The sequence below is a fragment of the Tachypleus tridentatus genome, chromosome 7, assembly GCF_004210375.1.
Source record: "Tachypleus tridentatus isolate NWPU-2018 chromosome 7, ASM421037v1, whole genome shotgun sequence".
Classification (NCBI taxonomy): domain Eukaryota; kingdom Metazoa; phylum Arthropoda; class Merostomata; order Xiphosura; family Limulidae; genus Tachypleus; species Tachypleus tridentatus.
The window spans coordinates 70839328-70865250 of NC_134831.1; the positions used below are offsets into that span (position 1 = coordinate 70839328).

A 25923-nucleotide genomic window follows, 5' to 3' on the forward strand; every position below is an offset into this window, starting at 1 on the left:
ATAGTAAATTCCCACTATTATATTAAAATAGCCCAAGGAGGTGCGATTCCCCTCGGTGGGCTGAGCAGATAGCCCTATGTGGCTTTGCTATAAGAAAAACACACCAAGGAGGTGAATGCTGTTGACTAGCTACCTTTCGTATTGTTATTAAGTTGAAAATTAGAGACGTCTTTGCGCGAATATCCGAAACAAACAAACAACTTGAACAATAAAATGAGTTTTTGACTTAAATGTTTGTCACATAAGTGGTAAACTTGATATAAACAGTTGAAACTTTTTAAAACTTAAACCTTTCCACTTGTTTTAGATGGTCATAGTAACTGAAATATATCATTAAACTTGTAAAGAAAAATATGATATCTAAATTATTATTTTAAAAACGTTGTATATAAATATTTATTTCTTTTATATGTTACATATCCAAACATGCATATCTATAATTACAAATAAATATTGTAAATGTTCATAACATGTTTTTAAGTCCAAAGTAAAACTGATAACATAAACATGTTTTTTAAAGTATGTCGAATTTTGTAAATACATTTTTTAGAATTTTTCGACCCTCAACGGAGATATGTTTATGAAGACTTGCTTATCTTACGAGTTAACCTGTAAGAAAGTAATATGCTAAAGAAAAATCGTTCTGATGTCTAAAACAAGTAACTAAAATAAAATCAATGTACATCACTTATAATGTAAGGATTTTTAGTATTTTGTTATTGTTATCGTTTCGGTTATATAAGTTTCAAAATACTTCGTATACCTGACATTTATCTTGTTAAATTTAAAAAAATTAAAGGTAACAGATTTAACATTTAATCCAAAATAAATGTTCAAGTAGCATTTTGGTAGTTTCCTATCGAATTATTTCTTATCATGAAAAAGCATACCTTCTTGTGTCAAAAATAAAAACTAAAAACATACCAAAACGTTAAGAGCCTTCTGGATAGATATTCCATACAAATATTAGCTTAAGAGTCTTTGATGCACTGATTATTTAGGATATCGTGATGAAATAGTTATTTTCAAAATCCTGATACAGAAATAATTTACATTTCTTCCCCCCTTCAGCGGTACAGATCACAGATAGCTCATGGAGTAACTTTATGCTTAACTGCAAACAAACCTACAAAAACATTTAATACATCCTGATAAAGGCTTGATATAGTACTTATGTAAAGACTCCTGATGTAATATTTATGTTAAAAGTCCTGATTCAGAAGACATTTATAGATTCCTTTAAGAGTAGTTACTTACAATGGTTTGAATGAATTGGTTGGTTACAAAGACCTAATAAAGTTTTCCTTACAACAGACTGATAAAGTGGTTATTCATACAGTCTTTGCACAGAACGTACTTATTACAGTGTTCTCTTACAGTATTTACTTAAACAATCTTAATACGATAGTTTTGTATACATATATATATATATAGAAACTTAATACTATTACTTACACAACTCTGACAGAGTAATTATTTAATAAATCCTGGTTATTTAGTTATTTTCAGATTCCTGGGACGAATTCTATATCGTGATATTACTTCTGATGCCCTTCTCCAATTTTCATAACACGAGTAGTGACAGAGAATATAGTGATTTATTTTGGACCAAGGGCAACAAATCTCGTCGAGTTTGCTCAGTGCGCGTGCGCGTATCGTGCCGTCATTGTCACATCACTTTGCACTCGAAATACTCTCATTGGATCTTCGTTGTAACAGACTGAGTTGTGGCTCTGTTCTGTGAACACCGCTAGTCAGAGGTTGGAGAGTTCATGAGCAGGAAACCCAACTTCCTCCCTTCGTTCTGGACTCAAACATAAATGGTCTTGTTGTATCTTTCCCGAGTTGTGCGTGATTGAGAAAATAATAAGAACTAAGCATTAGTTAATTTTCATAATTATGTAATATATATATATATATTGACTTGTTAGTTTGCGTTTTTAGTTCCAGGTATCATAATACATGATTGTCTCAGAAATCGAAATGTTATAATGAAGGAAAGGCTCATTTAAAACTTGTGACATTTGCTTTCAAATTGCGAAAACGAAGCGATTTTCTACTTTTTGTTCCTTTGTATACTTTTAACATCAGTTTCTGCTAAAATATTTCCAATAAAGTATAATGAACCAAAAGATGATAAATAACTGCACATATGACGGAAACGAGACTTTTGTATCTGTCAATGACACCTTTTTAAAAGACATTCCCACAGAAAACGTTTACATTCTTCCATGGTGGCAACAGACTTTATGGAGCCTTGCTTTTGGAGGAATGGTGCTAGTTGCTACTGGTGGCAACGTTATTGTCATCTGGATTGTACTGGCTCATAAAAGAATGAGAACAGTCACCAACTACTTCTTGGTGAACCTTAGCTTGGCAGACACCATGGTTTCCACCTTGAACGTCATCTTCAATTTTTCATCCATGCTGAATGGTGACTGGCCTTTTGGAAGCGCTTACTGCAAAGTGTCCAACTTTATCTCTATCTTGTCGGTAGCTGCTAGTGTATTTACACTTATGGCAATCTCTATTGACAGGTAAGCAGTTATGTCTACTAACTACTATCCACTGTTTTGGTCCAGCTGCGTTTTTTGAGCATTTTAATTTTGTTAAATTATTTGTAGTAACTTATTTGTTTTCATTTATATTTTAATTTCCGAGAAGAAAAAAGATGATACACATAATTTTAATTACAAAAATTAATACCTTAAGCCTAACAACACCAACCTTTTTCCAATTATGATGCTCCTTCTGACACGTATTGTTTTTTCTATCAGTCTTTTATCATGAATTATAAGAGTGGATTCTACGTTAGACTGGTGAAGATGGGTTCATTTGAAGTTTCAACAAAAGAGCCGTTAAAAAACAAATACTCAAAACCTATTTACGTGCTAACAGGATTTAAACTTTTTTTTCTTAACCTTTTCTTTCATGAGAAGTGTAATATAAGGAATTTCTATGTTTGTAATGATAGAACAACGTCCTTATGAAATCATACATTTTGTTTGAAAAACTAACAAAATGAAGCAAACCGTTTTTAACTTCCACTGTATATAAGATTGCATACATTATACACTTTGAAAAAAGCATTGTGAAATATCCTAGTTTTTCGAAATACGGTGTTGAGAACAAAATCCATGTCTACGACGAAAACGTACGTATGTGTAGATCAAATAAACACTATGTAAATACTGCGGGGAATATCGGCTTACGAAGTTGTTTGTTTACACAACACACTAAAATTTGTCAATAATCGAGAATGCAGAGGATTTAATCACTGTCATTTAATAGATCCCACATATATGAAAATCGTGACTGGTTATAACAATCTTGAAGAGATGACGTGATATGATTTTTTTTAACATTAAAATTGTAATAAAGATTTTAAACCACACGATTTGTTTTAAATAACAACCACAGACGCAGTTTATATTTCCTGGAACTTGATAAGAAATTAGACAGATATTTAATTCGCATCTTTCTGTTCTCATCTTGATAAATAAACCATAGAGAACATTACAACTTCTTACGTATAACATGATCCTAAGAACTCTTATATGAATCTATATACCTGCTTTTGTGAAAACAAACGTTACGTTTATATATCTGATTTCTTACACATTTTAGCCAGACAAGCGATTTCGGTCTCAAGTACGTGTAATTGTTCTTGTCTTAAGAATATTATTCTACTTTAATGACAGAAGAAAGCGAGTTTAGTGAGTTTTGTAAGAGTTTATATACAAGAACAGCATTAACACTGAAATATGTAATCATATGCCACGCCAATGCTGTAGTTATTTTAATCAATCGGTTCTTAGTCGAACCGTCATTGACTTCTGGTTACAAAACGTGCGTCATTAGCAACGGCTGCTTACTGTATTTTTTGTTCTGCTAATAAAGATAATAATACTATGATAATAATTTGTAACATTACAATATTCACTTCCGTGATATTTCATTATTCATTTTCATTAATTATATTCCAGGTTTGGCATTAAACCTTTACATTTAAACATTGCTTTTGTTTATTACTCTACTTTATTATTGAAACAATAAATAAAAACATAGAAACACTCTGCAAAATGATAAAAAAATTCATAATATAGATTTGTGTAGAATACAAATTATACTGATAGTAAATTGGTTCCATTTCTATCACAAATTTTATGTGCTTTAATCTGGTATTGGGTAATTTTAAATTTCGAAATAATAATGTTAATGTGCTTTATTCTCTAAGGTCTTTGTAGAAAATATTTCTACTTATGGCATGGCTCTAAGCATATGTAAAGATCTCTTCTCTAAGCAAACTCTAACATATTTTATTCCAAATGGAAATAATACGGAAACTTCAGTTGATAAAGTATATTAACTCAAAACACCTTCTTTACATCTATTCTGCTCATTCTAAAGTGCTACGAAACTGCCTAACTTTAAAATAGTTGTTTGCATATAGTATTTATTTTTTTTCAATTTGCTACCTTCTGTTCCATAACTTGTACACAGAATCAGAGAACAATACTGTTAAGGTTGTTTTTGTCTCTTTGTGTGGTAGCTACGTCTGCAAATTTGGTTTCTCTGCGCAGCTCAGTTGCATCAAGAGATAAATAGTTTCACAGCCTGGTGAAGTAATTCATGATGACGAGAAACCCACTTGAAGTGAAAATGTATTCTAAAGACGGCTGGTGTGGATATTAAAACTTTAATTAAAATAAAGTAAGAAACAACCTTTCGACCTTCTTTAGGTTAACAAAATAATAACATGTTTTCCCGTTATGCCATAGTTAATTGTTTAGAATGTTAATAGCACCATGAATTCACAGATTAAATAAACTTGCAACAAAATTGAACTTTAGAATATATATCTAGAGAAAATCGACGGTTTTCAGTATAAAAACAAAACTATATTACTGATGTTTAAAATATAATAGTTGTACAACGACATCAGGGTTAGTTTTCAATAATATGATGCTTATTCGATGGCAAGGTACGTATTTAAAACAAGTTTCACATTTAGAAATTCTATTGCCTAGTCACGCCCATTCTTTGTGAGCATTCAAGTATCAATATTTTTGAGTCATTTTAAGTATTGAGTCTAGCTCACTTGAGTCTAGATCTATCATTGTCTAGTGCCTAGTGAACTAAGTTTGTGGAATTTTACCAAGAATGTTCCCACTTTGAATTAAAAGAAGACAAACTCAAATAACCTAGAAGTTAAACCTCGCATAAAATTTTGAGGGGAGAATATTACAACTCCGTAGAATTACTAGAAATAACTGATAGAAACTTTGAATAACTAATAACAAAACAACCTAGTTAGTCCTAAAACACTTGTATAAAATTCTCGTGATTATTGTATTTTAAAAGTGCTCTTGATATTTTAAATATTAAACAAACCTTTCAAGATTAAATTGCACGGCATGACCAGGTGGTTAAGGCACTCGACTCGTAATCTGAGGGTCGCGGGTTCAAATCCCAGTCACATCAAACATGCTCGCCATTTCAGCCATGGGGGCATTATAAAGTGACGCTCAATCCCACTATTCGTTGGTAAAGAGTAGCCCAAGAGTTGGCAATGGGTGGTGATGACTAGCTGCCTTCCCTCTACTCTTATAATGCTAAATCAGTGAGGGCTAGCGCAGGTAGCCCTTGTGAAGCTTTGCTCGAAATTCGTTTTAAAGACGATTAGTGAAAGTTTGCTTTTCTCAAGCAACATCATTTAGTAAGAATGTGTTATAGCAATTGTTTAAATATTCGTAGTTATTTCTAGTTAAATATAAATCTGTTTATTCTAGACCATTAAACACCTTTAGCTATATAAAATTTTAAGTTGCGGTTCTATAGAAAATCAGCATTCAAGCATGCTGTAGTCTTAGAGGTTTTTTTACCAATATTGGAAACTTTGATAAATCGTTTAAATAAATGAATTTTTTATAGTTTTGATGTCACTTCATTTATACATATAGAATTAAATACACAACAGCGTGGGTCAGCAGCTTCACGCTTTAGACTCGTAGTCAAATGGCTGGAGGGTTGAAGACTGTTACGTCTTTGAGAAAGATACTTCACCCCAGTTGTTCCAGTTTATCTCATTGAATGATGGGTACTTAATTGTACGCTGGATGAATAGATCACCCTTCTACGCTTGTATCATTGGAACCAGGGCTTGGAAACACAAGTATTATGTGCTTTGTAAAGGCACGGAATAATTAAACTAAATTTATTTGTGTATTTCTTGGTTCTACTAGGTAAGGAAAATTATAAACGCCTAAAATAGTAGATATTGACAATATTTCAAGCTCGATTTAATATTGTATATATTTAATAAAGTTTTTTCAAACCACTGAAAAGGAAAACTTCAGAGAGCTCTGCGGGTGCTTTATCATTTGTTTGGTAATTTCGTAGGTGGAATTTTCTTCTACCAAAATTATATTGTTGGTGGAAATGGAGTGATTCTTGAGTTATCGTTCAATGCCTTTTGGTTTGTTAAACAAAGTAGTTCGTAAAACATCTTCACAACCTGTAATAATACGATATAGGATCTGGAGTAAATAAAATGAATTCGCTCTGAATTCAACTATACCTCTAAAATTATCGGACAGCAACCGTGTAATATCTAAACTACAAGGAATCTGTAAAACTAACTGCGTCATTAAACTCTCTGGAGTCTTGTGTGCAGGTTATTTTTAGGGATAATTACGGTAGTAAAATACAATAGTAGAAACATTTGGTCTTTTGAGAGGCTTTTATTCAGTACAAATATGCATATTGTTCTCCTTTGGTTTTCATGTTTCGTGTAGCAAACAGTAAATACAGTCGTGTGAAGTGTCTTCTGGTTGCTTTTCTTTGTCTTTGCAAGAAACATCTTTATAAAAAAAAAAAAGGTTAATGTGCAACCTATCCGTTTTAAAATACAAACAAAAACAAATCAATAATATTTTTGTTGCAAATCATGTTAACATTTTAAACTTCAAAGTGTGTTGAATTTATAAGACTGATTTAATATCACTTTGGTGTATGTTGTTAACCATCCCATTTCAACAGCAAAATACTATTGTTATCATTCAAAATAATATTTTCCTCTTGAATACATCATAACAATTTTGTAAATGAAAAAAGGCATGGCAACTATAGTCTGTTGTATTTGTTTTATTAATTTCATAAGGCAGTACCATAGTATCACACCTTACTTTGTTTCTGATTAAATGCTTGTATTATTTTTGATTAATCACAAATTATCTTAAAAGCCCAAACGATGAAGATCTGGGTTTGAGAATGCTTCTACTCTGTATTTACAAACAGCTATAGACATTGTGAATTTTTAAAAAGTTCGTATATTAAGTAACGTTATAATTAAGAAGTTAGTAGGCCTTAATAAACTGTACGATTTTTTTCAATTAATTTTAATTAAAGAGTATTTTGAATGTTTTTGTTATTATATAAGAAGGTTTTGGTGAGCCACAAAGTCATGTTGCCAGTAGTCATGAATTAGCAATTTGACGTCATTGTATGTTTATCATTTTGAATCTATAGTAACAGAAAATAAACGTTGTAATAGAAATACCGGAGATAAATGACAATAATCAAAATTGCCCTGAAACCCTAAGAGGATTTTTCTTTTATAAAAGAAGTTGTATTTCTTCGACAAGCGTCCAGTGACAAGTATAACTTGGATTTATTATATCTAGTCGATCACTTCTTAGTATTAGTCTCTTGGGACAGACAAACAGATATAAAATTGGATAGGAAAAGCACCAGAGAAAGAGGTTGATAATGAAAAAAATAGATTTTTCTTATAATTTCAAGTGGTTTTATACGTCATATAGTGTAAAGAAAAATGACTACAACACAGATTATATATAAAGTTATTCATATATTATAAAATTTGTTTGTATATATGCTAATGCAATAAGAGCATCGTTTCAGATGCGAGTCGGGGCCCCACGGGCGACATATTTGTCATGTATTTATTTGGATCATGACGAATTTTCAACCATTCAACAGTGCCTTGCTGCAGCGAACAAGCTTATGGCTGGATGATTTTGTTACTGTCCCCTACAAAGTGAAACTACGGTAAAAAAAAAGAACTGTCCACTCCAAGTAAAATCTTGATGAAACTAGGCATATCACTTGGTAAAGTTATCAAGACAAATGTTGTTGAAACTGAGCACATCTCTTGGTAAAGTTGTCAAGAGAAATGTTGTTGAAACTGGGCATATCTCTTGGTAAAGTTATCAAGAGAAATGTTGTTGAAACTTGGCATATCTCTTGGCAATTTTACCATGACAAATCTTGGTGAAGTTGCCATTCCTCTTAGTAACTTTAACAAGAGAAATATTGGCGAAACTGAGCATACATCCTGGTAACGTTAACAATATGCTACACAAAGATTAGAAATTAATGAATGCTGCAAGTTTCATAGAGTTTTAAACAGACATATTTCAAAATCTTAATGCGTCCAGTAATCGTTGGTGAAGGATTATACTTTATTTCCCTGTATCACACTAAACTACTTTGTACATTAAGGCGACTATTCCTAAATATATACTTTGCGACATATATGTTAAAGCTACATATTCCATTGTAGAGAGATAGCTTTCAGAAATGGAATCCACACTGTTTAAAGGAATTATTTGACAAAGAATAACGAAGCATTAAAGTCTTAAACTGTCTTTACTACATACCAATGTAAGAACAGTTGTTTACAATTCTCTAAATCAGTTTCATTGTTATAAAAACTAACGTTGTTTACTGTTACTTGAAACGAGAAAGTAAGTCCAAATTAACCGATACTACTGTATAATAGTATAACGATGATATTTACATTTTTAAACAAAGACTTTGAAACTACCACCATTATTACTACAGATCAGAACTATAATAGTTCTTACAGAAAACAAGTATAACAATAATTTTACAACCAATCCAACAATAATAATTATTATAGAAAACTAGAGTAGCAATAATTTTACAGCCAACCCGACATTATTCCTACAGCTTGTCACTATAATAATAATTCTTCTAATTTCAAGTCGTAAACATTGAATTTTTTAACCGCTACTTCTACAAAGCATTGTTGCAATAACACTTGATGCTTTAAGCTGCAAAAACAACAAAAACTCTGAAACTGAAGCCGTTATTACTAAAGAACAAACTTTGACAATGTTGAATTATTTACAGTAAGAAATATATATACTTGTGGTACATAACAGATAATGCTAATATTGAAGATTGTTTTCAAATTAAAGAAAAGCTTGAAACGGATGTTACTTAGGCCCATGGATTAACAGTTGTTTTTCTTTTTTCGAATTAAGATTAATTAGGTCTTAAACTAACAATCCTAGAGAGTGAGGAAGGGTTGATTTTTAATTAATTTACCAACATTGTTTCAGATTAAGACAAATAACAGTTTTAATATTTTGAGAGCTTAAAAAATTTAATATTCATTTTTGTGCTACTTTCTGTACTTTATTTTCTTCTTGCTACATCACGGTTAAAGATAATTACCTTTAAACTAGAAAATAACTAGTAACCCGGAGCGAAAACTAATTAAATTGAGCAACTTTATATGCGCAATGAATTTTTAAAATTCTTAATGAACAAGCATGCTTAAAAGAAAATACAATTCTATTGTTGGTGTGGTGTATTGCTGCTTTATTATTACTATTTTTGTTTTCATGGTTAGAACATAGTTCTTTGTCCCTCAGCCTAATCAGAGAAAATCACGTGACCTTGTGTCAGACAGCACGCAAGTGCGAGACCTGTTATCCATATGAAAAATGTTCCTTCATGAATTTTAATAAGAATTATACACAATAAGCCATGATAACAAGAATAAAGTACAAAATTACTCTATCACACATATATGTTTCATGGTTAAATTCTTAGTTTTGAGTGTTCAGTTTAAATATCACATACTGAGGCTCAATAAAAACAGCACATATGTTGAATTGATTTGTGACATAAACGAATATACTCTCATTTCACATAGAGTTGTATATTTTATTCACAATACAATTTATATTGATTGGCATTCAACTTTTAATTGCTCCTATTAGTGAGCAGTAAGTCTTCCAATTTGAGATGCTAAAATGCGTGGCTCGATTCCCCAAGATTGATAAATTATACATAACTCATTGTGTAGCTTTGTGCTTATAAGAAGAAAAACCTTTTAAGTATGAAAATTTTACGAAATTTTCAGGCACATTTGACTATTTAAAAATATAAACCAAAAACAAGGATACATGATATGTGGTATTCATGTTAAAAAAGGTAATTAAATTGTTTAATAAGACTTGCATGCTTATTTACATACACATATTACTTACTTTAAAATGATACTAATAAGCTAAAATTATTTCTTGCTTTTCTTGTGAAATATATTATGAGCATGACTTCAAGCCTATATTCAGACAGTGTCAGGAACAATATTGATAACTAGGCAATGCCATGTTTTTTCTCTGTAAGATTACTAGTGCTGTCTATATGAAAAAACATCATAAGCATTATTTATATTTAATACTGGCTAAGTGTCTTCGTACATGTGTAGCACCTAACATGAAATGTTGTTTGTATAACAGTGATTGAAGGAAAAAGTTGTTTTGTTATGTGTAATACCATGCTACAAGACGCGATTTCTTCGTAACACTTGAAATGAAATCATGTGTATATGAAACAGTTTATGCGTGTCATTGCTTATACACAATACTCTATTTCTTTCTCCATTTGCGTATAAATCCCTTTTATCTACTTCTTTTTCACGTTTAAACTACAATTACTAAATTTGAATTTTAAATTATTCAAAGAATTATTGGCAGCAATAAAAAACAAAAATATTCATTGAAGATTTATTGAGAAGGTTTCAGAAATATTTTGACATCTTCTAGTTAGAGCTGCAATGAATTCCACTCGTCAATCTTCCCTATTGGCTTAGTCTCACAACTAAAAAAAAAAACGTTTCGTCTTTCTAAACCACATGCCTTAGATTGGGACTTCCAAGAATCCGTCTGTGAGCTTATCTCATGGAATTCCAGCTAAATCTAATTTCACTCGTGTGCCAAGCCATAAAAGTCCATTTGAGGATTTCACAAAAGTAAGAAATATACATTTTATCACACAAGTCTGTTTTTTTTTATCAAGGATAAAAACTTGTCCATTGTTTATAAGATTAATATACCATTGAGTTTCTGCTCAAATATATTGATTCATATATATTTTTATTAAATTTTTTCATTAATTTTCTAATTTTCTTTTAGTTTACAAAAATCATTCTATGCCTGAGGAATAATTCAGCTAAAGATGATTTTAAACAGCTTTCTGTGCTATTTTGAAAATAACAAATAAAATAGCTATAAGTGATTTAAACATTATAGAATTGATAATTTAATATTAATAGATGCAACAACAAAACTTAGAGTTGTGATTCTTCTTATAACGTGAGAGGAGTGTTAATATATAAATATTTTCTTTATTATAGAACTAACACATACAAGGTTTTACTAATTATGAAAGCTAGCCGAAAGATGCTTATCATAACCATTCACATTACGATTAAGCCCGGCATGGCTAGGTGGGTTAAGGCGTAATCTGAGAGTTGCGGGGTAGAATTCCCGTCGCACCAAACATACTCGCCCTTTCAGCCGTGGGGGCGTTATAATGTGACGGTCAATCCCACTATTCGTGGCTAAAAGAGTAGTCCAAAAGTTAGCGGCAGGTGGTGATGACTAACTGCCTTCCCTCTAGTCTTACACTGCTAAATTAGGGACGGCTAGCGCAGATAGCCCCCGTGTAGCTTTGCGCGATATTTAAAAAACAACAACACATTACTATCACACTTACAGAAATTTCCACAAGAAGAAAATACTTGAAAAATTTAAGGTAGTATGGATTAAGTACGTGTTAATCACTTACAATACAACATTGACAGATGTTAATAACTAAATGATAGTAATTCGCAAACCTCAACTTTAACTCTATCTTTTTTTAGATTTCTTATTGTTTGTCCGTTGAATTAAACGTAAAATAATTTTGTAATGTAACAAATAGTTCAAAATAGAAACATACTCAAGCGAAATTTTATTTTTAAACATTCTTTCTTCAAATGCGTGTAATAATCAGCAATGGATATCAATAAATAACAGAACACATTGATGTAAAATAATTTCCCTTTTTTTTTCTTTGGAAAGATTCTCACCTTTTTTGGAAAAAAATATGGTCAAACTAAGATAAACACAAATATAACCATAACAAAAGAAACACACAAAGAATTTTATTGTGAAATATTTCTTACGGGTACCAATTATTTTCTTTCGCGAATACCAAAAGTTGAAACTACTAATTTGAACTAGACAAAAAAGTAGTAAGTAGATAAACTTATTGGTAGTGCCATTGCTGGTCCTAGGTTTAATTGAGATGGAAATGTAAGTCTTTGTGTATAAATATAATACATATCTCTTCGCCTGAGTAATTGAAAGTGAGTTATTAACTTCGTATTACAAAACATCATCTTTAAGTGAAACACCTTCGTGTACAAACATAAACAACTCTTGCAAACGACTAGTTATAAAGAATGTCTTAGAGTACTGGTCACCAATTTTATTATTTTTCACAGTTAACTATTTCAGATGATGACCATAATACCAAGATTGAGTTTTCAACTTGTTAATGAATACATCTTTCCCCAAATACAGTTTTGCTTAATTTTACAGTACCTGGTCATAGTAAGAGCCATAATAAAGGTATCGAAAACCTTATTTGACCAGTGTCTTAGAGAATAATATAATAAATTGGTGAATATACTAAATTAAATGTAAAAGACCTCATGAGACCGCTGTTTTAGGGGATATTATAATTGGTGAGTGTACTATATTCAGTGTAAAAGAACTTATGAGACCGCTGCTTAGAATATAATATAATTAACTGGTGAGTATACTAAATGCAGTGTAATTAACTGGTGAGTATACTAACTGCAGTGTAATTAGCTGTTAAACAAATAATAAGTGAGAAGTAGCCAGTATATAAGAACACGTGTTGTTTTTTTTTCCTTTTGAACGCTGAAAATATTCGACACATATTCATAAACGTCTAAAACAATTCAATCATAAAAGAAACTTAAGAAAAACTACTAAACTCTTAAATAGAGCAAAACACATTTATATGAGAAATAAATTATTATTTTAGTTTATTAAATAAACTAGTGCAACCAACAGTTGAAATACACTGCTGGCCAAAATCTTAAGGCCAATGAACATAAAGAAAAAAATATGCATTTTGCGTTGTTAGACTCAACCACTTATTTGAGTAGAGCTTCAAAAGATGAAAATAAGAAAAGGGAAAATAAAAAAAAAAACTTTTTAGCATTTAATAGGGAAAATGTGAACATTATAAAATTAACCTAAATAGTAGCTGGTTAAAAGTTTAAGACCATACCAAAAAGAAGTCCTAAACAGGGTATTATATGCCCAACAAGAGGTCTCATTAGTGAATTGCACGGCCGTCATTGCGAATAACTTCAAACATTCGCTTTTGGCATGGTCGACATTACCGTTTGTAGAAGGCTGGCTGGAATGTTATTCCAAATGGTGAAGATGGCTTCACGACGATCATGCACTGTTTGGAATTGACGTCCATTTCTATAGACTTCCCTTGCCATCCACCCCCAAGCATTTTCAATGGGGTTTCAGTTCGGACGAACACACTGAATGGTCCAAAAGAATCACGTTATTCGCCATGAAAAAAGTCCTTTGTCCTGCTGGCATTGTGGATTGCAGCGTTGTCCAGTCATTTTCACACAAGCGAGGGCCTTCAGTCAATAAGGATGCTCTCTCCAACATGCCAATGTAGCCAGCTGCTGTTTGGCACCCCTGTATAACCTGAAGCTCCATTGTTCCATGGAAGGAGAAAGCACCCAGATCATGATGAAACTTCCTCCACTGTATCGTGTAGAAAATGGCTCCGGTTGGATATCCTTATCGTACCAGTAACGTTGGAAGCCATCTGGACCATCCAGCTTAATCTTTTTCTCATCAGAGAACAAAACCTTCGTTCACTTTTCTACGTTCTATATTTGGTGCTTTACAGAAAAGTTTAACCGAGCTGTTTCGTGATGTGGAAGGAGGCGTGGCCTTTGAAGACGTTTACAGTTTTTAAAGCTTTTCTCTTGTAGATGCCGTCTTATTGTTCTTGAGTTGCATTCTGCGTCCGTAAGGAACTTAATCTGATTCGACGATCGGCTGGTGTCTTGCCGAACAACCCGTCGAATCCTCCCGCTCAACGCCGGCGAAATTTTCTTGGGTCGACCACTTGAAATTCTCGTTCCGTATCCCTCAAGGTCTTTTAAGAAATTTGCAACAGCAGTTTTGCTACGCCCAATCTCACCAGCAATGGCACGTTGAGAGATACCTTACTTTTGCAGCTCGAAAATTCTGCCATGTTCAAACTCTGTCAACTTTTTAGCCTTTGCCATGTTTTTACCAAGTGTGACACAGGAGATGTCAGTGGGAGATGTTGACAACGCTAATGCTTGAACACAAATGACTAAATTTCGTTACGTGTTTACCGATTAACGCTTCGTTTCAGTATGGTCATAAACTTTTGAAATCCATATAATATAAATATATCCCATTCTCTGTAGATGTCCCGTATACAGGATTTCGTTGATATCATGAGAAGAACTGATGAAAAAAGACAAAAACTGACTCACCCATTACTCGGTAACAATGCTTGTATGGATAAAGAGTACCTCAGCACTCATAAATACCCGTTACCAATTCACGTAGAAAATTTAAAAGTGAATTTCCATATATGGAACAGCCGCAGTGTACATAAGAAAAAGTCTGACCCATGTTCGTGACAGTCGTAGTGAATGGGTTGCCTATTTAGAATATTAGTTTTCTGACTCTTTATACATTTTTACATGCATAGGCATTCTTAACCGCAAACTGCCTGGCATGGACAGGTGAATAAGGTGCTTAATTCGCAGTCTTAGGGTCGCGGGTTTCAATCCCCGTCCCACCAAACATTCTTGCTCTTTCAGCAGTAGAAGAGTTATAATGTCACGATCAATCGCATTATTCGCTTGTAAAATAGGGGTCTTATAGGTGACGGAGGTTGGTGATGAATAGTTGCTTTTCCTCTAGTTTTTACTCCTAAATTAGGGACGGCTAGTACGGTAACCGTAGTGTAGCTTTTCGTGAAATTCAAAAACAAATTAACTTTAACCGCAAAAAACAATAAACAAACTAAGCTACAGTTTTTTCTGTTGTAATTGATATAATCGATTAAAGATTTTACTAGTGTTTACACAGTGTCATATTATGACAAAACATAAACGTATTTATTGCAAGACAAGAAAACGGTAAGATTACCAAGAGTGATAGCGTAGAATCTATATTGGCGTAACAGCTGGACCCTGTTTTTTCCTTTAAGTTAACATATTATCTCCTCACTTCTATCGTTATACGCTCAGTGTCAGACCATTTGTTTTCTTCTTTGAGACACAAGCCATAAAAGTGCGCTAAACCTAAAACCAATAAACCTGTTAAAACATGTGGCCATACCGTTAATTCGCGGGTAAAGTGCAGAAACTAAGTGAAACATTTTGTCCTATAAATTGACTCTAACAAATTTATTGCGGACACTTTGACAAATGGTTTGATAGTTTTAAAATAATACTTTAACTTTGTTACATTTTTTTTTCTCACTTGCTCTCTATTAGACCTTTAATCACTTCTATAACGTATTTAGGTCTAACATGTTTTGACAATAATAAGTTAATATGATGTTTCATGTCTGCGTTAAAAGTTTCATTGTTTTTCCTTGACGTGTTTTACACTCCTACGAAAAGTGGGGCCTGATAGGCCCCAGAGCAACTTGAAAGGTTATTAATATTAGGCTAATAATTATGTATTTAAATGAAATTGCCATTTAAATCCATTAATGAATGGATTAACGAGATTCCCACTGTCCCTATCTACTATCTAGCGAAACCACAGCCAGGGGAACGGGCTTGGAGAAATCAGGACTAGAAACGTCTTTTCGTAGGAGTGTTAAAGCTCAATATTTATACTTTTAATATTTTCAGTAAAGTATTGAACTCAGTATCAGTCTTTTAATAAGCTGGTGTAACCACTTTAATGCTATCAGGAACATTTTCATAGACACTTAGTAATATATTGAAAGCTGTTTTTTTTAGTAAATATACTTATACATAAAAAAAACGTTCCTAACAATGGTTGTAAAAAAAAATAGCGTGGGCATGTTAACAAACAGGCACACATATTATTAAATATAGTACTACCTCATGATAATAAGGATCGCGGTGAAAAAAATGGCGGCTATAAAAATTAACTGTTTAAAACCACCTTTAAAATGTACGAATATCAATAATGATTATTTCAAAGTATTGGCTGGGAAAACTAAAGTTTATTGTGCTTATAAAGCCACTTAGTTCGCTATATATGTATTTATGGAATGAATCAAAATTTAACTGTTTAAGAAAGTAAGTAAGTAAGTGACTTTTCCAAAAACGAGTAATGAAATGTCGACTAAACTAATAGCTCTAATTCTTTTACAGAATACTCCATTTTGGATTCCAATTATTTTTTATACCAGAGAGAATAGTATCATATATATATATATGGAGAGAGAGAGAGAGAGAGAGCCACTTTGGCCATATAACTAGATATGAGAATAGGTTGACGGAAAGCCTGATGAATAGTAAATTAGAATCAGGTAGATGAGCGTCTCCACTTTCTACTGCTGGCGCATAGTAAATATAACTTATAAAAAGAAACAAGTAAGTATAATAGCAAAAATTAATTTTTATAAAGACCAGTATGGATCAATATATATGTAACCTAACTAGCTACAGTAATATAGGAAGTTTTAATGTTACGGAAAGTATTGAAACAAGACAGGCAAAACTACAAGAAAAATCAGGTACTTAAATTTTAAAAAAATTATCCCTACTTTGTTTCTGAACAACAATGATTTTCTAAAGTAGAGATAATTTTTTTAACTCGGCTCATCATGGCCAGGTAATTAAGGCAATCGATTCGTAATCCGGGGGTCGCGGGTTTGAATCTCTGTCACACCAAACATGATCGCCCTATTAGCCGTGGGGACGTTATAAAGTTCGGACAATTCCACTATTCATTGGTAAAACAGTAGTCCAAGAGTTGGCAGTGGGTGGTGATGACTAGCTGTCTTACCTCTAGTCTTACACTGTTAAATTAGGGACGGCTAGCACAGACACAGACAGTCCTTGTGTAGCTTTGCCCGAAATTCAAAACAAACCAAATTTAAGTAACTCGGTTTCTGTAATTTTGACATTCTTGTTTCAACACTTTTCGTAGCAGTGAAACGTTCCATATTACCATAGTTAGTTAGGTTATGTATGTATTAATCCCTATTGGTGTTTATAAAATCAATTTTTTTTATTTCAATCATTTATAATACAGTAACCTGATTTTTAAATAGTCCCTTTATATTAACTTTCCACGCTTGGTTGAATGCTAGAGAATGTATTTAATACAGAGTAATAGTTTTGAAGCTTTTTTCTTTATCCGATATATACAAAACACTGTTAAACATTAAAATATGTAAAAAATATAGTTTCTTTCTTTAAAGACAATATTGGTGAAATATTTAAATATAACTAATTTCGTATTAATGAACGAATCACTGGTAGAAATATTATCTGGTTATTTTTATTGCACTTCATTTTCACACGAAACTGGTCATAGAGATGCTAGCCAATCACCTGTCTAGCCATCAGAAGGAATACTCATATCTCCGCTTACTCACAAGAGAATGCAGCCAAAGGGAAATTAGTATTAAAGAGTGTTGTCCATAGTACGTTTTATACTTTTCAATTTAGTTTTGTAATTATCTAAACTGGGGTCAAACATGTATTCTAAAGACGACTGGTATGGGTATCAAAACTTTAAATGAAATAATAATAATATTAAAACCTTTAGCATACATTTTTACTTCAGATGGGTTTATCGTCATCGTGAAGTTAAGCATATTGTGCGAAATAAATTTACACTTCCAAGGTATGCAATGAAATAAAGACTAAAGATAAATAAATAAATCATGAACCGATTAACATATTTATAACTCACAGCTTGTTGCTTTATACAACGTTAGACCGTGTTATAAATACGAAACAAAACGTGTATAAGCTGTTGTTATTTATTAAATTACGTTTTTCTTAAAAATTAAGTGTGTTTTTTTTACATGTGTCTTACTCTGACTTGAAATACTTGCTACAGTTATACAACTGGGATTTATAATTATACATTCATAATTATAATTACCGGTTTTTGCGTTGTTTGTGTATTTGAGAAGGTGATACCTTATGACTAAATTCGATTTTAGATAATTTCAGTATTATTTAATACACACACACACACACTCATCAGAATGTCGTCGTAAATGCAACATCAGCCATGTGACGTACGATATTTTCTAGAATTCCTCCCTTTCCACTTATGTCCGGATGTCGATACCATTACTGATCTTTCCTTTTTCTCCAATATCGATGAAATAAAAAAGTAGTACACTTTAATAGTAATGGGATTCTCTGAAACAAAGTGAATGATGCAGTTAGGAGTTAACGTCCCGAACCACGTAAGTGCAGTTTAAATCCCAAATATAGCTGGCAGAAATTATAGTTGTAATGTATAAAAATATGCCACTTTTTAATTCTTGGCTATTACTGTTCCTTCTCAGTTGTCTTATAAATGTAAGATCTTTTTGTTAATTGTAATAATGTAAAGAACTATTGTTGAGATTTAGCTACGTTACGTATAAAGTTGCTCTTTAAGGCAGTGCAGATTTAATAATGAGCACACTAATGTTTGAATGACCTGTTTCAGTATAAAGTATTACAACTTTGTATGACCTGTTTCAGTATAAAGTATTACAACTTTGTATGACCTGTTTCAGTATAAAGTATTACAACTTTGTATGACCTGTTTCAGTATAAAGTATTACAACTTTGTATGACCTGTTTCAGTATAAAGTATTACAACTTTGTATGAATCAGTGTGGAATCGTCAGATAATGAAAAGAAAATGTTGTGATATTTTTGCAGTTTTAGTGCCTTTAATCGTTAAAAGTAATTGTTATTCTTTCCTTTAAGTATTTCTCACTTTGTTTAATATTAACTGTAACATAGTTTTGTTTTTAACACCAGTCATGAATCAGTTATGCTGGCTTTCTTTATAAATAATGTTAGAAATTTACATTCACATACAGTGAAATTTAGTAATGGTCTAAAAGATTATTTTACACAACATAAACACACTTCCCTCTTTAATTCATGTTATGTTGCACACATTTATCCTTTCATGTAAAATCAGTACCGAAACTTTGATTATCCAAATTTTTAGAGTAAGCGATAGAAGATCTGAAGCATTTTCATAATAATTTCAGACAACTAATCATTCTGCTAATAATATTACACCAAAGAATCATGTTGAAGCAAGTACATTATTTGCTTAATTATAACCATCATTATAAACAGTACAGCAATGTCCAGTAAGGTACGAACTATAACCAGCATGCAAATTCCAGAACAGTTTAAAAAAAAACCTCACTATGATTCTACTCTCAAAACTCTTAGGTTCAAGTTGTACTGTTAAACTAAGATTATTCTTTAAGTTGCCATTTAATACCGCTACACCTGTCTTAGAGCCGCAGCAGAAAGCAAGATTTGTTGCTCCTCAAGGGTTTTGTCAATTGCTACCCATCCTCATTTTGGCGTTTCAAAACACAATAAACACTTTATTTAATACCACAAAAACTTCTCAAGTGCGATTCGTTACCGGCATTCATCAGTTCCTACAGCTGAATCTTTATTAAATTCTTGGATGTGGATTTAATGCCAGATGAGTGACTTCTGCTCACAACAAGTTTCAGTCCAGATAGATCAAGGAGCAATTAGTTTGGAGGAAGATTAGATTGGTTTGTTTTGAATTTCGTGCATAGCTACTTGAGACTATCTGCGCTAGCTGTCCCTCATTTAAGAGTGTAAGACTAGAGGAAAGGCAGCTAGTCATTACCACCAACATCCAACTCTTGGGTTACTCTTTTACCAACAAATAGTGGGATTGACCGTAACATTATAATGCCCCCACGGCTGACAAGACGAGCACGTTTGGCGTGACTGGGATTCAAACCCGCCACCCTCAAATAAAAAGACGAGTGTCTTAACCACCTGGCCATGTTTGGAGGAACAGGGGATTAAGCAAATTGATAACATTAAAACTTCGTTGCATTTCATAGTAACCCCTCCCTCAAAAAATATTTGTGTATAGGTAGAGCATTAGAATAGTGTTTAACATTTATATCTCCACTACTGCTGCATAAACAGGTATTTATTTATCGAAGTTCTGTGACTTCTTTCCTTATTAACTTTTGACTCCAGTTTGCTTTGAAACACACTTTGGAATCGATAAGCTAACTTATCACTTACTTTTGTCCCAGTACAATTGGTACAGCGGTATGTTTGCGGACTTGCACGGCTAAAAACCGGGTTTTGATACCCGCTCTATGCGGAACACAGATAGCCCATTGTGTAGCTTTATGTTTAATTCTGAACAAGGTTGTTGGGATTTTCAGTTTAGGCCAGATTTCATTACACTGACAAAGAGAGCAAAACTCGCTTAATTTGATTTGGTAATATTATATATATCAAGTCTTCATAAGTGATTCTAGAATAGTTAAATTAGAGTAAATTACTAACCTACAGCTTCTTTAGAAAAATAATGCAACAAAAATGCTTAAGGTTTCGGAATGAAAAATCACTCTGATCTCAGATGCTCTTTTTACAAACGTAAAAATCGAACTGACACAATATTGAAATAATAATACAAATAAATACATATACTGTTCCAGACTTCTGTTACTGACAATAAATACATATACTGTTCCAAACTACTGTTACTGACAGTAAATACACACATTGTTCCCGACTACTGTTAGTGACAATAAATACATACACTGTTCCAGACTACTGTTAATGGCAATAAATATGTACACTATTCCAGACTACTGTTAGTGACAATAAATACGTACACTGTTCTTGACTACTATTACTGACAATAAATACAAACACTGTTCCAAATTACTGTTACTGACAATAAGTACAAACATTGTTCCAGACTACTGTCACTGACAATAAATACGTACACTGTTCCAGACTACTGTTACTGACAATAAGTACAAACATTGTTCCAGACAACTGTCACTGACAATAAATACATACACTGTTCCAGACTACTGTTACTGACAATAAGTACAAACATTGTTCCAGACAACTGTCACTGACAATAAAAACATAGACTGTTCCAGACTACTGTTATTGACATTTCTCTTTTTATTTCACAATATTTGAAGGTCTTTGGCCGAAACCTGGCAGTTACAGATTGGCACGTTAAAACCTATCGACATTCTATGTCAGGTTAGGTGAAGGGAAATAGAGAACAAATGGGCTGGTTGTAATATTCTACTTGAACTCCAGAAACTCAGTAACCTTTACATTCTAAACAAAAATAGCAATCTTGTAACTAAGTTATATTTTCTTGCAGTCTGGTTACAGATACCTAGGGCATTTCTGTATAAATAGACGGCTGTTTTAAATACCACAACTTATAGATGGAGTATGCTAACAACTGCTCGAGATCTCACGCACGTACTGTAAAGAGCTATAATTCAAACATGAGAGCTTTGGAAAATCGACGAATACTTAACCAATACAGACTACGTATAATGTAGTTTAAGTATTAATAATTTGCTAAAATCTACAGTTGTTATTGTTGAGATTACAGGGGAGTGAACATACGTACGTTTGTTACAAAGATAATATAAACTTTTGTCAAATGACTAAAAAAAATACATAATTATTTTAATATGTATAATATTTGCATATCACTTCTAGTAATCAGTCTTATAGCATTGTTTATTTTGTAGTTAAAAGCAAGTACAAGAAATACGTGTCTTCCATGTTAACATTTTTAATTTAATAAAAACAGCATTGAGTGGTGAGATGACCAAACAGTATTAATGTCTCAGTACTAAAACTCAAGCTACGCCAAGAAAATAATTAGAAGGAAAATATCAATTGTTAATACTATTTAATGGATACAACTATTGATATTTAAACGATTAAGTTCAGTGATTGAGGTAAAACTGCTCTGAAAAATTAAAAATTTTAATAACTGAAATGAGGACGTTTCTTAAAACTCATTCCTTCAACAGTTTAACATTCTATTAGCGGTATTTGTTCAGATTTATGATATAATATAATGTTTTTCATTTGAGATTTTAGTTAGGAATCTCAAGTGATTTATTCTCTCATGTGATCAAGAAAAATCTTTATATGCACTTTCAAAAGACTTAAATACGCTAGTCTGAACTGATTTTTATAAGATTATGCTTATTTTGGTATATATTTTAAACCATCAAATTAAAAGTATGAAAGTATTATACCTACCTTTATTTGCAAAGAAAAAGATATGGATTTTTTCTCTGGTAATTATGAAAGCAAAAATTCCGTGTTTGAATATATGTTTTAAAATCTCTCTTATTTTACTTTAAATATTTCTTATGGATTAAATACAAATCTCGGTTATTTCAAGAAGTGACATAATGTTTTAAACTGCTTGAACAACGTAGACTGGTTAGAAAATTTCAAATAGTGTTCGTTTGTTGTTGAGTGCAAAGCTAATGTATTTTTAAGATAAAATATTTGATATAACACGTTTTTATTTACAGCTAATTATTTGAACCGAATATCAAAGATACCTCAAATTTGCCTCCGTAGCTATATTTTTTGAATGATAAAATAACTTGCTTGTTGTTAAGCGCTAAGTTACGCAATTGGCTATCTGTGCTGTGCTCACCTCGGCTACTGAAACCTGGCTTTCAGAGTTATCGGCTTTCAACGTACAGCTCAGACACTGATGGGCTTCAAATAGTTTAATATTTGCTTAGAAGAAGAGAATGAAAATACAAGGAGTTGCTTTATGTGAAAACAATATTATGTTTAAAACCATGTCATTGTGGTGGCAGAGTTCTTGTCAAGAATCTAATATCAAAAGAACTTAGATTCTTATAGATTATCGTATTAACGATCTTCGTTTTATGATGGTTTTCCTCAGTTTTAGGTGTTTGATAAAGCTAAGAGAAAATAATAAAAGTTATATGACTTAAAACTTTGGGTTATTTTATAACAATATTATTAGGCATTGATCAGAAACACTGAACTGTAGCTTATTAGCTTGTGTGTTGTAATTACTAAAAAACCATTTTAATGTTTATTGCTATTCATAACTAGAATTTAATGTAATTAAATCAACTTAGTAATATTAAACAATGTTATAATTCCGGTTTAGACCGAATATTCAAATGCTCAGCAGATTGGTGGAACTCTCCTCTATATTGTCTTAATTACTGAGCTCTAAATGTGCTAAAATGTCTTTCACGCTCTTACTTAAAATAAGAATGAAAATTATGGGATGCTTAAAACCTGAGTAACCTGAGTAGACATAATCTGTTCTCTAATTTTCACTCTAAATGTACTAAAATTAACTTTGGATTCACTGCTTACTTACATTCAAGTTACAGCATATATTTGTTGAACATTTTAAACTGTTAAAAATATCACAGATTGTAGAAACCACACAATAGCGACATCAACATTGCTTGGAAGAAGCAATTACACATCACCATAAAATTAAATAACTTGAATAGCTTGTTTAGAGCTTTGTGTAATAATGTAATGTAACTTGATTTTAATAGAAACCCTACAATTTAAACCAAGACGAGCCAGGCATGGCCAGGTGATTAGGGCGCTCAACTCGTAACTTGAGGGTCTCGGGTTCGAATCACTATCACACCAAACATACTAGCACTTTCAGCTGTGGTAGCGTTATAATGTTACCGTCAATCCTACTATTCGTTGTTAAAGAGAAGCCCAACAGTTGGCTGCGGGTGGTGATGACTAGCTACCTTTCCTCTGGTTCTACGTTGCTAAATTAGGGATGGCTGGCGCAGATAGTCCTCGTGTAGCTTCATGCAAAAGTCCAAAAGCAAATAAACAAATTAAACGAAGAATGTTTCATGTTTATGACTTTAACATTGTTAACATGATCTATGAATGTTTAGCTGGGTATGCTTCTCAAAGAAGAATCAGGCCTGACACGTTTTTGTAAAATCGAAATACAACGTGTTGAAATATTTAGAGAGCTTTTTGCTCTGTTGTTGATTTTTGCAAGGAAGCAATATAAATAACATTATCTTCCTCAATTTTCTATTCACCTGTAGGTTTATTCTTAAGCTTGGTAAATATTTTTAATGATATTTATGGAAAGAAACAAAGTCATGCAAAGTAAAGCAGTAAAAGAAATTATTTATTGTGTAAATAACCAATTGATATAAGAATTCGTTGATTTTTGTTTTCTTTTCACATTACTTATAACATTTGAAAAAAAAAGTACTGACTAAACTGGTTCATAAACCATGTTTAAAAATAAACGCTATGGTTAGCTGACGAAATGAAGCAAGTCAGTTTCTGATGAAAATTAAAATAAATGATTGCCCAGAGGGCTTTTGTGTGTTCTTTTGTTTTGTTTCTTTTCTAATTCACTGTATGAAAAGGGAGGTGTCTAATTACTTGTCTAAGTTATTCACATTTCTGAAAAATGATAAAAGGCTCAAATTAATATTTAGTAATTCTTTATTTTCGATTTTACAGTCACATTACACAATAGGTACTTCTTTAAGTTATGTATTGCGAGTACTTCGTGTAATTTAAAGAAAGGATTTTTAGCTAGTTTTTCACTCTTTACTATAGTATTTAGCGGTGTTCATTTTCAATAGTTTACTTTTATAAAAATATTTATATATACATCTGGCTGAAATCCATTTTAAGGTAGCTAAGAAAAAAACAGCGTCAGTCGAGGTGAAGTACTGATGTTACTCTATATGTTTAAACTATAATTTATTCCTATATGTCAGCTGAACGTTCCTCTTTCGTGGTGCGGAACATTAATTCCTAACAGCGCGATTTTCCGCGTTTCAGAAAATCTCATTAGTTTCAACCTTTACTACTTTTTTATTTCTTTGATACTGGAAAGAAAGATAAAAATCACTAATGACATCTACATAAGGATATAAATGGAAAGGAAGTAATTCTAGAAAGCAGCATCGTGTGTCAGAGTGCTAATAATATATTTGTGACGTCAGTAGTTCCTATCCTATTCTTTTCTATCTTATATACCTTATTTTTCATGTTGTGTAAAACTTTTGGGAAGTAGCATTTCGATATGTGATGCATAAATTAAAATATTCTAAAATCGAGATAGTATCTCCAGAGCACAAGTAAGAAAATATGCATAAACTCTGAGTGACATATATTTCAGTATGAAATAAGACATGTTAAAAGATCAAGTAAGTTACTGAGAAAGACACTTTTAATGAATTATAACAATAGAAATAAGTTTACATACAAAACTGAATAATCTGATTAACTGAATGGCTCTAATTAATAAATATGTTTATTTTTATCAGGATTTATTTAATGAATGGCCCAACTGGTACAATACCTTTGATGGTTAATTTAAGTAATTTCCTTCTTTTTTACCTTTAACTCTATAAAATCCTTCAGTTTAAGAATAAAATATTTTTAAGTAGTTGTGAATACGATTGTTTGTATTAGCTTTACAACGTGAAAGAAAGAAAGCGTCAATTATGATATAATACTTTTTTTAGTAAAATTATATATTACATTCCTTGTTATTTTTCAGGTGTGTTTATAAACTGAAGCTCCAGTTTCACTGATTATGAAAAACCAAAACAAATTTTGTGGACACGTATCATTAGCAAATAACTTAAAACATTTGCTATAACACTTCTTTA

At 32.0% G+C, this 25923-nt stretch overlaps 1 protein-coding gene across 1 annotated transcript in view; it reads left to right on the plus strand.

Moving 5' to 3' along the window:
* Window positions 1-1734: 1734 nt before the first annotated feature.
* LOC143258019 (tachykinin-like peptides receptor 99D) overlaps window positions 1735-25923 on the plus strand; it is a 66790-nt gene continuing 42601 nt past the window's right edge. The window contains exon 1 of the mRNA XM_076517059.1: window positions 1735-2537. Within this exon, the coding sequence (XP_076373174.1) occupies window positions 2122-2537 (416 nt within the window). The 5' untranslated portion in view covers window positions 1735-2121. The remainder of the gene's footprint in view (window positions 2538-25923) is intronic.